At 37.1% G+C, this 15,881-nt stretch overlaps 1 protein-coding gene across 4 annotated transcripts in view; it reads right to left on the bottom strand.

The window, feature by feature from the left end:
• Nucleotides 1–15,881, bottom strand: part of MARK3 (microtubule affinity regulating kinase 3) — a 60,307-nt gene that overhangs the window by 2,234 nt on the left and 42,192 nt on the right. For 2 of the 4 annotated variants that reach the window (XM_018082202.3, XM_029964172.1), the window contains exons 14-15: nucleotides 13,462–13,565; nucleotides 7,578–7,835 (exon numbers count right to left, since the gene is read on the bottom strand). In XM_018082202.3, coding sequence (XP_017937691.2) covers nucleotides 7,578–7,835; nucleotides 13,462–13,565 — 362 coding nt within the window. Of the gene's footprint in view, nucleotides 1–853; nucleotides 899–5,180; nucleotides 5,208–7,577; nucleotides 7,836–8,566; nucleotides 8,732–13,461; nucleotides 13,566–15,881 lie in introns of all 4 variants that reach the window. The other 2 variants (XM_029964170.1, XM_029964171.1) reach the window with 2 other exon arrangements.

The following is a 15,881-nucleotide window of genomic DNA, read 5'->3' as shown; positions in this document are numbered from 1 at the left end:
AGCCTCCAAGTTCAATTTACAATATTAAGGCAAGCTGCTCTTTAAAACAGTTGGCAATGAATTTCTGGTTACACAATGTTTTTCTTTTAATACCATTAAGCAGGCAATTATGAAAAAGTTAAATAAAAAGTGATAGCAAGGCCACAACTAAATACATATATTTCTTAAAGATAACCTCTTTCGTATTTTTTCTTCTATTGAAAGACTTCCAGTGACTCTGAGAGTCATAGGACTATGCTGTCAAATCCAGCTATGTGATTTGCCAGATATTATAAAATTCATCAAGCAAATTAAAGAGTATTTTGTTTTAAGGTTTTAACTTAATAAGGTTGTAAGGGGCCAGGGGAAAACCCAACTTTTATTCAATGCTACTTTTATTTTTGAAAGCTTTTTCTACTTGAAAACAGTTGGCAAAACCAGCACAAGTTCAATAATTTCTAGTATTTTTTGATATGCTGATTTTGGACAAAAAGTATAACATGAAAAATATGTAACTATCTGTGATTTTGGAGATGAGAAATATCTTGCCACCTTTCAGTGGTTATTCCACACATTTGCAGCCTCACTAGAGACCACTTATCTAGACATCTACACGACAACAGCAAATCACAATGACTAAAACGCAAAAAAACCCAAACAACCCACACATGGGAAAAGGAAACAGGAAAGATGAAAGTTTAGAACCAAGTCGGTCTGTGCTTTAATAGCTGTTTTGCAGACAGAAATGCTTTGTTTAGTTTCAATGACTTACACGAAACACAAGCTGCTGCCTGAAGCCACTATGCCACATAATCAAGGGGAGAAAGGTTCAAACTCACCTAAGTAACATTTTAAACAAAAATTTTACCCTCACCTTGAGCCCTCAAATCTCCCGTTCCTCTCATATTCAGTCGGGAGCCTCATTGAAAAGAATGCAGAAGCAAAAGGAAGTGGGAAAGAGAAGACAAATCTTACACTACAGTATACAATAGCTGAGTAGTTGCTAAAAGATACTGCAATCATACAAAAGGTGTGTTAAAATACAAATCAACAAAGATGTAAAGAACTTTGTAGGTTAGGTCAAACTCAGAATATAACATCTTGTCAAACCAAATGGGAGTCTATAAACTACAGTTTTTAAAACTACTATTACTAATTTTAACAGTGTATGTTTATATATTAAATCTGCAGAACTCACTGAATAAAGTTGAGGTTCTAAAAGCAGAAAATGTGAAACTAAAGTTACAAAGCATACTGAAGTGATTGTATTACTCCGTAAGTAACTCCTAAAAAGAAATAACTCCCAATTATTTTCAGGCTAATGATATTTAAAAGTTTTATCTGGGAATAAAATATCTATTTGAAAAAAACCCCCTATTTACAGACAAGTCTGATCATCGTTTGTATTTGCATGCACATCAGATCTGAGGTGTTTAAACAATACCAAAATAACTTAATTGAAAAGAAGATGCATATATATTTTAACAAAAATTTAAGACATAAATCCAAGATTTCTCAAGTTGTGGTAACTCCATCTTATTAATTCCCACACTGATGCATCTTCCACACCCAAGAGCAAGCTTAAGCTTTCTGTCTTCTTGCATTGCTTAAAGCTACCATAATTTAAATGCCCAGGATTAAAAAGAATTGAGGGGAAAATTGCCTCCCTCTACCTTCCCATTATTGCAGTCGCATAGTTTGACATATCAGTGTCAATTCTGCTCAGAAGGATGCTGCCTGTACAATGCTCTTATCAAGACTATCTAAGGTAATACTTGGCTTCCCTGAATAATGCAAATTATTACAGCAGTTTGGCTGACAGGTGTCTAGGGATAGGAATCTAAGACAGTAAACTTATTTTTTGATGCACAGTGGTATTTTTATCAGGGTGTGTGGGGTGTTACAAGGCTTAATTTCTTCCTTTCCTTCCTTTTGAGGGCTGCAGTGAGGGATCACCCTTGTAAGATGACTGACAACTGGTAAGTCCTTGGCTAATTCTAGAGCTTCCACGTGGGCAGCTATTGTAGCTATTTTCATGGGAAGGTGAAAAAAGATTTTTCTTGTCTGTTTACCCAAGAAGTCACCCTCTACAACAACTCTACAGGACAGGAAAAGGGGTAGGTAGGAAAGAACCATGACATATACCAACTGAACAGACCCACACCTTTCAAATGATTGTTTTACTGGGCAAAGCAATCAAGTTAAAAAACACTGCTCAACTGGAAAACGGAGAGTACTTGATCTTTAAAGAGCCTCCTCTGTTCCTATAAGAGGTGCAAACATTTATGGATTTTTGTGGGCTTTTTGGGTTTTGTTTTGAAACTTGCTGAAGGCTGTAGAAAATGGGAGCACAACCAGTTTCCCCAACAATGAATAGTCTTGCTGTTACTGGAATCTGTCCAGAGAAGTCTGTAAGGAAAATTCCCTAATGATGTTCTGACACCCTTTTCAGGTTGAAATTGAGCCAAACTTTGTGGTTTGTGAACCACTGTACTCTAAACCTAAGAAAGGTCATTATTTATAATATACCTGCCACTTTGAAATAATAAACACCCTTTCATGGAAGCCTCTCAGAAAATCCTGACTTTGTTCAGTTTTTCCATGCATCAGTGTTCCATTCACTGAGCACGAGCAACTGCATTCAGTGACATGCATCCTCAAGTAAGAGCTCTGGATGATGCCAAGCTTTGGAGAGCTGTGCCAGCCTCTCCTTCCTTCACCATGGACACAGTTACAGTCCAGTTGTACTGCCCAGCACTGGTGCTTTGGGAACAGACACTTACTGTACTGCCACTATTGTTTCTGTGCGTCTGTGAGATGCAGCCCTGAGGCCTCCTCACTGCTAATACAGTCTTCACATCTGTGTTAGTTTGTGTTGTAAATTTTCTGCTTTTGCTTGTGTTTTTACATAAATTGATTTTATGGACCAAGATGCTCTTTTGGTCTCGAGAATGGAACAAATACATGAGCAAGTTATGTTCTCATTTATCACGCAATACCTACACATTATCTCCCTTATGGTTTTGAAAGGCTTTCACAAATCAGACTGGTTCCACACATCTGTCCTGAGTTATGCTGTGTTTCCTGTTCTTTACATCTTTGTATACTCAGTTTTAAAAATCCAAATAAATACAAAGAAAACTGTCTATGGAAAACCAACAAAAAGTGCAAGATGATAAAATAAGATCAGTTCATGGAAACGGAGAAATGATGGTGCAATAAAATCCAGAACACTGAGTCACTTTTGCTGTTAGAAAAAAAGTTAGACTTCCACAATATGCAGATTGGCAATGACAGTGCATAGTACAAGATATACATACATACATATACATACATATATATATATATATGTATCTGTGTACTGAGTACAATAATAAAACTCAGTTTAACAACAAGTGACTGATTATCTACTTTTATTCAGTTTCCTGGAACTGATGTTGTGGTATTATGTGCTACTTGGTTACAGTAGTTCTTTCACTATCAAATGCAGTGATCTTAGGTAAGATTCATAGCACATACAGCAAGAAAAAAATTGGCAACCCCCCCCAAATTTTCAGTTTTTGTACCTACATACAGATCAGGTATGGAGGGACACCATGCCCACTTAAAACAGAATTTAAAAAGCACAGTCTGGTCCTGTGTAGGTGGTGTAAGACTTGGCAAATCTCTTATTCAAAGACATATTCGTGGAAGCTGTAGCAGCTATTTCTGCACCGGTCTAAGACTCCTGGCCTCCAGTCAAAGGAAATTTTTTTTAAGTTATAGAAAAATTAAGTCTCAAATTTGAACAGTAACCTTCTAGTTCAAAACTGTACTCATATTAGCATTTCCCACTTTTCTTCGGAGCAGCACTGTAACAAACTTAGATGCATCCAGTTGTGGAGAGTTGCACAGATCACAATCCTTTATTTTAAAAGCAATGTGACTACAGAGAGAGACAAAAGCTCCCTCTAACAAAGTGGTCTGCACCCCACAGCTCATGATGTACGATGAGTTAAAACCATTGCCACTGCTCAGTTTCATCTGTGTGCTGTGTTGTATGGTTCCTTTCTTTAACTAACAGTTGTTTTTCTCAAGTCAGCTGTGACAATGCCAACCAACCCAACCAACTTTAAACACAGTCATGTTTGGAAGAGCACTGATTATTTACCATGGCATGGAATTTACTCATTTAATCAAATAGGGTACCTTTAGCCTTGGACTGTACATTAAAAATCCAAATTTAGGCAGTAATTTACACCTCTCAGGCCTCACTCTAATCTAAGGATTTCCTTGACAAACTTCAAATTACAGTCACATGCATAGCTCTGTATTTTGAAAGTTAAAACAGATGTTTGGTTTTTGGCCCCATCTCCCTCAGTACTAGGAAATTGGAAGTACCACCCTTTAAGAAGCTCCAAAATATGATACAACTAAACAGGCTATCACAAAATTCCACTGGAAAATTTACCTGAACAGCAAAATTGTGTAACTGACTTTCATGAATCATAATGGATTAACAAGATATATAGCAGCCTGATTCATTCCCAAATTGCAAAACTAAATTAAATCCTTTGGGCTTGAAATGTGATTCAGACTTTTGGGCTTTTCACTTTTAATAAATCTGCATAAACGCATTTTTTGTTTAGAACTGAAGTGCTCTCTTTGCACTTCAGCTGCAATTCACTTCAGCAAATGCATCTCATTTTAAAACAAATACACAGCCATTGCATCTTCATTCAGTCTTCCACAAACAATTCACAACTGTGCTCAGTTTGCTTTCTATTGTATCAGCTGCAGACAACAAATCTTTTTCTTCTTAAATATCATAAAACAAAGACATAATGTAAATTTAACATCACTTACCTTTATTTGGTTGTAACCTTATGTTTTGTTTATACTTTCATCATTGTTATCAAACACCTCATTCTTCAAACATAAGCATGCTAAGTGTATTAGTACAGAGAACAGAATTACTTTGGCACTACCAACTCTATCAAAGAAAGAAGAATTCACAAGGCATGCTTAGCATCTTGTTATACAGGTGCCACAGATTCTTAAGTATCATCATGAGTTAATGGATTTATTCTATGCTTTCCTCTGAAGAAAGAAAGTATTTAGTTCTCAGCAGGAAATTTAGTTTTCAGAAAACCAAGGCTAGAAAAGCCAAATCTGTTGTTAATTGCAGGAGCCACTTTTTTTTAAATATAAATAAATCCTACCTTTTGATAAACCTGAATGACATGTTTCTAAAAGAAATTAAGCCAAAATAATGATTAACAAAAAATGTTGTACAAAATAAATTGAAAAAGGCATTTAGAGTGAAGCATGCAAAAAGATCTCATTTTAAATGCACAATTAAATTACATTTCAATACATTCTCAGATTAGGCAGATGATTTAGGGTCTGAAGAGTCAAACTCCTGGCACTGCTACTTTCAAATTTTTCAGGGAAATATGTCACCAGTACTTATTATGAATTTATGTATTATGAAAGTACGTACTAGTGTCAAAACACTTTAAAACTCAAAATCTGCAAGGTCACATAAAAATATGTTTGGATTTTCTTCATATATTTCCCATAGAAACAAAAATCAGTAACTCTAAATAATTATATCTTGATCATCCTCAGAGTTAGGTTTCTTCCTTCCTTTATAACATCAGGTCAGCCATGTTGTGCCCAAAACTGCTTTAAATATTTAGCTAATTTAGTGGCACAAGCTGTAACAACTGCCTACACCAGTACATAAGTAGTTCATAATCAAAAGAATTTTGATTTCCCATAGAGAACGCTAGAGTAAACTAACAAGTTTTAATGCTTAAAAAATTATTTAAAGAGAAGAAACATAACCCTGTCCTTTGATGGCACTATCCACCTCCTTAGTAGTTTGTACAGCACCAAGTATAACAGAGCCCCAGCTGCAGGAGGTCCTCCAAGTGCAAACTAACCATCCCTAACAGTGCTATTGTGTTAAAACTGCATGTTATTTAATCAAGTGCAGATGGAATTTAAACTACTGTCAAAAGTCGTGTGGAAAAACTTCTTCAAGGAAACCACACTGCACTGCAAAAGCTGAAACTCAGAGGTAATGATAGAAGTTTGAATGCTGACTAAACAACTGAGTGAAAAGTTTGCATGTTCACAGTTTGAGCGTCCACATTTGGAATGTCAAATGGAAAATTAAGTAAGGATATTACAAACAAAACTACAGAAGGAAAGAAGTGCCAAAAGGATGTGTCTGATTAAGACTTCACTTGATATAAAGCAGATGACTTAACTATTAAAGATATTCAAATTAAGCTTCTATTTCTCTCTCTCAGCAGAAAAAGAAGGGGAAAAAACCCAAACCCAACTTCTACAGCATAGTATTTCACAGGGAAGTGATACCTGGCAGAGAACTGAACAGATTAAAACATTTACTAGACTGTCATGTTTTTGTTCTTCACAGAAACAATTTCTAAATTTTTAAAGAAATTTACTCTCTAAATTGAAATCAGCCAATTCTGAAAAACTGGAGTTTGGCTTAGCATTACTACAAATAGTAGACTACAAATAGGGAGACTACAAAAAGAGTACTGAGAGGGAGTCAACTACAGTCATAAAACACACAGGAAGAAAATGGTTTGGTGGTGATGTGGTATAAGCCTAAAACAAAAGCTAGTAGGCCAAGATCAGAATAATATTGTCCAAAAAACTTCATATGATGAGGAGGGTACAAAATCTTGGTGATTATCTTAAAGCAAAGACAAACAAGCCCTCAATTCTACAAACACAAGTTCTAGATATCAGAGTGGTCTGAAGTATGTGAACTGGTGGGTTTTAAATACAGAAGGAAAAAAGGTGGGTTTCAATTTTGGGTTTGTAGGAATCAATTTAAATCATACATGGATTTGAAATTAGAAGTCCAATTAGAATAAAAACTGTTAGTGTAGGGGCAACACCTGCTTAAGCTAGGCTTTGGCTAGACCAAAACACCTTTACACCAACCCCAGAATCTGCACATGAACTAAAGGTCAAAATAGGAATAGGTTTTCAAGGTTTGACCAGACTCCTGCCTAGACTGAAATCCTAGTACTGCCAATTTTAAGATGGTCTATGATAGCACTACTGCCAGTAGAAGCTTTTGTCCCCTGCTCCTACCCTTTCACCTGTAATATTTCTGTTTGTGTGCTGCTGGCAAGGTTATTCTGGAAACACTGACAGAGCGACTGGGAAACACAGTCTGAGCTTCCAACACTACATTTAAACACTGAGACTGGGATCCTAGTTTATGCCATCTACTGATGGACCACACAGTCAGTGAGCAGCTTTTCAACTGAGCTGAAATGTTTCATCTCTGCAGCATTCATGACATGAGGTTGAAGAGCACAGAAGAAACAGTGTAGATCAAACTGTTTTAATCCCATTTGATTCAACTGCTAAAAACAAATGGCTTCTGTAACCAAAAAAGAACTACAAAAAAATCATAAGCAAGTGCATTTTAAGTTGTAGAAATTAAGCCACTAATCAGAGAATGTGGACAAAACCACCTAAGCAATGAGCTACTATGTATTTCTACTATAAAAACAAAGAGGGGGAAAAAAAAAGGAAATGTTGCACTGCTGTTTTAAGAGGCTTACCTTCTTGTTAGTTTTGAAGTTAGTTTACTAAATAGATTAGTGGAGCCCCTGGTTCGAGTCTGTGAGAGTGGTGTTGCCTCATGGGACAGACTGGGGGAGGCAGGTGGCCCGTTGTAGGTCGCGGTGCGTCGCTCTCGGAGCTGGCCATGGAATGTGCTCCGACTGGCCGTTCCTCTGGGGAAACGAATACGATCAGGTGTGGTTGCACTGCTAATGCTGTGAGTTGAAGCAACGGGAGTTCTTTGATCAGGAATAGTGCTAGAGCAGAAAACAAAAAAACAATGCTAGAACGTCTTTACGGAAGCACTACGGGTTCAGCAGGAGACACAAAACACTACATTCTACAGTAAAGCATAAGCAGACACTTTTATATAGGCCAGGGTTGGAAATACCAACATTATTACAGCACTGTATGGAATCAAAACTTGTAAGAAGTTAGGATTAAAAGGCTGCCGAAACAGAAACCCACATAGGCAGAAAAGTGCAACAGGAGTATCCTGGAAAAGACCAGATCAACCAGGCATACAATGTTTCACTGAGAAGACTGATAAAAGAATAGACCAGAAAAGTTTCCTCCCAGGAAAGAGAAGCAATAGGTAACTTTAATGTCTCTCCCTCCACATTCTATATATACATACATCTCTGAAAGTCTTGCTAATTTGAAAGTATCCTACACAAAATTCTCTACAAGCAAACCGCTCCAAGTAGCGAAGTCCTTCAGGATACACAGTTAAAGTCTCCCACAAACTTTGACAATAGGGAATGTCCAATACTCCTAACAATAGGAAAAAAATTAAGGTTCACTATTGCAGGATTATGTCACAGACAGCCTGACACACCACAAGACAAATGTAAACAAGACTAAAAAAATGAGGAAACACACATCTTGTGGGCGATATATACTAGAACAATCTAGGACTAAAATTCCACAGCACAAAGTTAAGAAGCAGTGGGTATAAGTTAGTTTCACAACGATTTCAGGTTCTTACATAGGCCTGAAGTTATCTGCGCCATTGTCTATTGGAGGCAACATCATCTTCGTGTGCACAGAGGCTGACATGGACATCGACTTCTGATGTCGCAGCCGAACACTGGAGAAGGATGTGGTACAAACTGAAGCAGGGCTAGCTGCGTAAGCGAACATTTCTGTCAGGCTGCGAGGGGGTTTGGGTTCAGGCAGAGGCAGAAAGAAGAGCATGATGGACCAACAACAAACTACTGCATAGAAAAAAAAAAGCAAACTTTTCCTTCTATTAACTGGTTTATCAAAGAACACGAACTCTAACAGCCCTCTTCTACGTAAACAGCAGTAACTACCCTACACTTCCCTTAAAAAGCACTTGACATCTATGAAGTGACCATGCTCTTACCATTAGCATTAGTTTGCAGTGATACCCTCCCTCCTTGATGTACAGAACCTGAGTAACTCAGAATTCTGTGCCAGAGCACTGATGTGACTTGTATTGGTCTTAACAGTAAACAATGCATTAAAACCCCCACCAAATGCACTTTCCAAAAGACTGATGTTAGCTCCATTACTGCAGTGAAATCCTTTGTTTTCAGAATGTATCCGTGTTAAAAAGAAATTAGTGTAAGTTGGGCAAGCTGTCAAATCAACATCTGATAACTGAGGGACTTCACAGGCACAACTGAAACCAAAAATATAATGATCTTTAACAACTCCAGAGAGGCCAAATGGAAAAGGCTACTAGTAATCATCAACCTGTACACGCAGTAGGCAATGAATACACCTGTTGTTCCCTGAAGAAAGAGATATGACTGTTGAAAAGCACCTCATATTGCTTGGCCACAAACAGTAAATTCCCAAATTACCATTCAGGCTTTGAGGGAAGATATATACAGCACTGTTTTAGCAGAATGGCCAGTAAGCTGCCAACTGTACAATATGATAAAATAGGAGCATGAAATATTTTTCTTTCTTCGGCCCAAAATAATCTTTGCAGCCTTCACATTGTCTAGCAATGGTAAGGATAGGAGAAAAGTGAGAGGCCACAAGATGTTTTGGGCCTTTCAGACTACACCACCATATGTAATTCATCTGAAGTTTGCTTTAAAAGTAAGGCAACTGTAATTCAGAAATATTGCTCAAGGTTAAGAAATCAGTAATTGTCAGTGACAGTTTCATGACACTGCATGTTCACTTCCAAGTTACTTCATGGTTACACGCACTGAAACTCGAGTCCCCTTATCTAACTGTGGTATGGCAGACTTTGCAGAGGCAAATGCTAGTCCAGCTACAAGTGTCAGCTGACCCACTTCTCAGGCTTAGCTCCCAAAGCACTAGTACAAAACACCACACAGCTCAGACTTCTGAACGGTTGACTACGTTGACTACGGTTGACTATACTTGGTTTTGGTTTGTTTTTAACTTCTCAGGATCTAGAAAACTTCATGTGAGTCATGCATGCATCTTTTTGCAATGCTAAATCCATCAGGATGCCAACTACAAGCACTGCTTACGATGAAGCCTTCGACACAGCCCAGCATTTGAATTACCTCAGGGTATTAAGAAATGGTAAGAAAACGAACATTTGTCTCAAAACTAATACACTGAAGTCAAGTAATCCCCAAATAATTGGTCATTAGCCTCTCAAGAACTCCTAACTCCTTTCCTCTCTATTTGCTGCAAAAGGTAGAAAAGAAAGATTCTAGTTTTACAACACATTAGACCCAAGTTTTATTTAGGCACCTGCCTCCAAAGATGTGACATCTAAAGGTATCAATAAGGGACCAGAGCACATATTAAAACATTTATATCTTTTCCTCTGATGCTTTTCTAGAAATCAGCTTCCTTGGATTACTGGCCTGGGAACACAGGAACAGTAAGCTAACAATCACCAATTAGTGCCAAGGCTTATTAAAAATCTGAAGCTGTTGTAAATCATTTGTGTTACAAATGATTTAAAGCAATTGCCTATCATTATGAAGAGTGTTTCATGAGTCCCCAAGTGCGTTAATTAATGCTCAGGCTTTGGAGGAAAGCCAAAAGAATCATCTCCAGCAGAATGACTGTGTCAGCCACACAATGTGTTAAAGGAGAGATGTGAGACTTAAAAACTCGTTGCTTCTCCCAGTCTGGCATGGTGTCTTCAAGACTACTTTCTCCAACATCAAATGTACCAGCTGACTATTGATTCTTCAGAGTTTCCATACTTTCAGAAATAGTGCCTTCTCAGAATACAATGTGCAAAATAAAAACAGAACAAGCAGCATTTTAATACTTTCTCTATAGAAAAAATAGAGACTTTAAGCATGTGTATCTTGCCTTTTAGGGTAAGTCTCCAAGTTTTGACTGGGTCACAGTCAGTATCTGGCTATGGAAAATCTAAAATCCAATCTGTAAGAAATCATTTATAGGAATTACTCCTGCCTGCAACATTTGCCACCAATAGACATTTCAAAAGCACAGATATTATTTTTAACGACACCTTGGATTTTTACAAAGGCCAGGTTCTACTTCAGATCTTGCTTCACAAAAGAAAAAAAGAACAAGTTTCTAAAGTTAGTTTCTGCCAAGCTGAGAGAACAATAACATTACAGGTTCATTCTGAAGAGCCAGTCCCATCAATAGCCATGTTGATTTAGCCTGCATTAAAGGCCTCTGCATTTCATGTGACCAGTCAATGCTTTACCCAGTTACAGCAACAAAACATATTCAGACATAAGTTGTGAATTCTGTGCCAAATCACAGTAATTCTGAAACTGTGCCAAAAGGAACATGCAGTTTAGTACTAAAGCATTTCAGACAATGACAAATCTCCAACTGTAATACAATTAGCAATGCATTACCATTACCTTTTCTCTTTTTAACCCTTTATGAAGAGCAATGAATGTAGTAATCAAACATACATGATAAAAGCTATAAATTATTTTTTACCTAACAATGAATATATAAAAATACATATATGTATAAATTCTCAGACATTTCAAATGACCCAAATAAGGCTATAGTTTGTAGGAAAAGCAAATGATCTTTAAATATATTGACAATAAAAGGTAAGTTACACAAGGATAACCAATTATGGATATAAAATACTACTGATATAATTGCCAAGTGCTACTCAGTGTTAACTTTGAGATTAATGTCCACCTGTGACAGACCAGAAAGACATCAGTTTGCTGAGAAACTCAAAGTTGGGGAAAAAAATTCAAAAGACAGCTCCTTATGAGTATGAAGTTACTCCTTAATTAGGGGAACATCTGAATCTCAAGCATTCCTAGTAAACAGTACCTAGTAACTTTAAAAAATGTAATAAAGAAATTGTGGACAAGATATTGCAAAGATATTAGTTTAAGGATGAACAAAAATTATATTAAACCAAGAAATCAAGTAATAAAAAATGATCAAACCTCTTTTGGACAGAAAGGTTCATTTTTCAAAGAGTATTTGGAAATAAAAAAAGCTATTATCATATCAAACCAAAGAAAGGATAGTGAACTTTAATCTAAGCAAACTTGGTAACATTAACAAGGAGTAAACCAATGAAGGCTGGGACAGACACACTAAGAGACAGTACCAAATAGCTGTGCTGCACTTCACAAGACAGTTGACTGCAGGCCCAGCTGGCCAACTAGACTTTTGGCAGTCTTCAAGCTTATACTTGACTTTTTTCTTAATCACTTTCCGTTTGCAGAAAGTTAGGAGGAAGAGACAGGGTCAAAATCATGTTCTTTATCCCTAGGCTCCAGGAATCAAACAGGGGACAGACAGACTTTCCACTCAACATCACAACTTCGCCACTCTTCCTTATAAACTGCCAAAAGGAGGGGGAAAAATTTTGTGCAGAAAACGGCTGATCTTTCAACTTCAACACAAGCTAGAAAAAAGGTATTTTCCTTCCACTCTTTGCAAAATATCATAAAATTAGGAAGGGGTGGAGAAAATTGGGAAGAGTAGGAGAGGGGTACACATTCCTCCAAGCTTAAGCATTTTTATTAAGTATCAGCTATCCGGGCACTCTCCTGGCAATGGTCAACTACTTAACTGTTACCAGCATTTGACGACAGCAAAATCCTGAGAAGAAGAGCTAGAACTTAAAATACCTCTGCCAGTCAGGAAATTTGGTGGTATTCTTCCCAGCTGTCACCCTATACCTAATATCTACATTCACTATTATATTATTTCTGACAGCTCTTCTCAGTCTTCACAGGATGGCACGAGATGTGACTATGGTGCCAACACATGAAGTGGTTAACTCCAATTCCATTGCGTGCTCTAATCAGGCTTTCATTCAGGAAAATATGAAGAAACTCATTATTTCTCTAATGTTTTCACTCAGAATACAGAGATAGTTGCTTCCCTCCTCAAGATGAGTTCTGTAAATACTGGGAAGCAATTAGACTATCAGAGTATGAGTAAAGAATGCTATTGGTCCAAGATAAATTGCCTATCACTCTTTCATCTTTGCTCAGAAAAAATGTACCTTCCCTCTGAGACTTTATAGCAAAAATGGTATTCACAATAATCCTAATGAAACACAGTTTAGAGTGAAATGTAAAAAAAGAACGGTTCAAGAGAGAAGGACTTTGTGGTCTGACACTAAACAAGCTTATTCTGCAAGCCTATGTTGTTTGGCCACCAGAGTTCACAACAGGTTTAAGATGAAGGTTGTTACAAATATTTCATGTATTTAACCAGAAAATAGAAATTTCCTCTTACATTCTAATTAAAAAGAGTATACAAATCAAGTATAGGAAAAAATCCCAAACCCCAACATACTTACAGGTGCTCCATAACCAAAGATCTGTACTCACCTTTCATTAAGAATTACATTAGAATATTACTGATTTCTAAATTAGCATTACATTTTTTTTGGAAATGTGAAGACAAGGGACATACACCAGAGGAAGACATTTCATATACCTGTTCTCCTTGCCATTTTGTATCACTGAATGCCTATCAGCAGTGGTTCTTTCACTACAAACATATGTGTTGCGCCGTGTCATTGCTCCAGGGGCAGTATTATTCTACAATTAAAAAACACAGGCTTGTTATTCCCTACAAAATTCTGGGGTTAAGTCTACATATAATCAAAGGTTGTTTTTACTTAATGCTAGTTCTATACAGTTATAAAACTGACAATGACTAAATAAATTAATATACAAACACCATCTACTATTTTTAAGGAATAATGCAATCAGAAAAAATAACTCAAAACAAGTTGTTCTTGTATTTCATATTGATGGCTCAAAATTAATACTGCTTAAGGTTTTTTAAGTACCAATGTTTTGAATTACAAATTCTCAACATATACAGCATTCATCTACATCTGGATAGCCTGTATCTTTATAGCCTATTTTTGAAATACTTTACCGCTTGTAGCTTGCAGAATTTTCCATTAAGTTAAAATCATAACCCTTAAACAAGATAGGAAAAGCAAAGACTTAACAAACAAATGTGGTAAAATTCAGTGGGAAGGTAAACACGGACTTTTAATTATTAAGATACTATAAAACACTAGACAAGTTTTAAAAACAGGGAAGAATAAGAGACAAGTTGCAGAGAATTTCAGTAAGACATTTTTAAAAATATACATTTAAATACAAGCATAATACACTGAGGACAAGAGAACCAGGGGAACTTAAACTACAGACCTTACTTAAGAGGGGAGAAAAGAAATAGAATTACTTTGCCTCTGTCTTTACAGAGAAAGAGGGTGGAGATATGCCCAAGTTGGCGGTCAATTTTCCAGGAACGACTGAGAAGCTATAGGCAATTCACAGATAACAGAATTATAAAGAGTTAGATGCAATTACTGTAGGAAAAGCATGGTGGTCCAGACAAACATGCACCCCCGGGTTGTAGAGGAAGTAAAAGCTGGCAAGCCTTGTATTTTTTTCTCCCCACCCCAAGAACAAAACAGAGGAAACTGCATATGGTTGGAAAGTGGAAAAAAACCTTTAAAAGTTTTCCTTAAAGAAAAGGATCACGGGGCAAAGCAGGAAGCAAAATAGGCTATTAACTTTAAACATCACTGCTGGGGAAAGTCTTGGAGGAGGCCAGCTTAAGGGAATGACTGGTCAGCACCTGGATAAGCACATGTTGAGTAAGGATGGCCACCAAGAGTCAGGCAGGGGACTTCATGCTCAACTAACCTTTTGGAGTTCATTGAAGAATTATGCTATTGACAGACAAGGGAAATTCAGCGGATTTTAAAAATAGCATTAAGAAAAGGTTTCGCATAAATGGTCACAGGAGAGAGTCATGGGAAGAAGGATTGAAAAAAAAAAAAAGAAAGGAAAAACTAGTTCAAGCACAAAAGGGGAGTAGCCAAACCTTTTTTGTTTCCGAACCTGAAACAGAACTGTTAAAGTGGAGTATTCTCAATAACCAGCATAAGTTCCTCCAGTGCCTTAAGGCAAAATATTCACTATCCAAGGAGTCTCAAGCAACAGAATCTCTGAGCTGCAGATTTAACAATGAAGCCATCTTGTCTAAGAGACTGCTGACCTGTTTGTTATACATCTTTTTATGTAAATGTACAAATTAAAATGCAACAGAGAAGTGTGCAGCCTCCTGGTGTTAAAAAGTACAAAGAATATCAACAGTACTTTAGATTAGCAGAACTATTAATTAAATCATAAGATGGATGTAGCTATCTGAAGGGTTCTCAAGTATTCTTCACTGGATGTTCCTTAGGGAAAGGCATGTGCCAAGCATCATAAGTCCTCCTGGCCCTTTCCTTGTACTTTATTCCTTGTCTATTCCCTTGTCTTCATATATGTTTATTAATTTTTTAAAAACCACCATTGATTCTTCTGCTTCCTTCTGACATTTGTCACTTTGCAAACTCTCCTCTCTTTACCAAACTTGGTAGCAATGAAAGTTGTGCACCTAAGGTGAAGTTTTGTTTATATGATCTTGGGAGGTCATGCTGTGCAAGATACTTAGTGGAGGCCTTGCAAACCAATGGTACAGTGAAGTATTGCATATTAGGATTTGCAGATCATTTTGTTTTGTGTTCCTTAACATATCAGAGAATTGAGCACCTGGAATATCCAACAGTGGTTTTCTGGTGGGAGAAACACACAATAAAGGGTGGTTTCCTTCTTTCCACTAGCTCCCTTTGAACATTAAGTATTTGTTTCCCTTGACACCACATAACATTGCAATGCACTGTGATGTTGCACATCTGGAAAGACAAGACAGTAATCTCTGTGCTGGACCAAACCTTAAAGACTATGCTTTTCCAGGTCTGTGAGTGGACAAGGTTTGGTTTTCATATTTGAAATTGGAGGACTGTAAGGACGAACTTCTGCTCATTCTAAAAGGCGAAGATGGAA

This window comes from Manacus vitellinus, unplaced genomic scaffold, assembly GCF_001715985.3.
Source record: "Manacus vitellinus isolate BGI_N305 unplaced genomic scaffold, ASM171598v3 scaffold_6_pilon, whole genome shotgun sequence".
Classification (NCBI taxonomy): domain Eukaryota; kingdom Metazoa; phylum Chordata; class Aves; order Passeriformes; family Pipridae; genus Manacus; species Manacus vitellinus.
The sequence above is the reverse complement of the archived record's forward strand: the minus strand, read 5'-3'. Positions and strand labels throughout refer to the sequence as shown.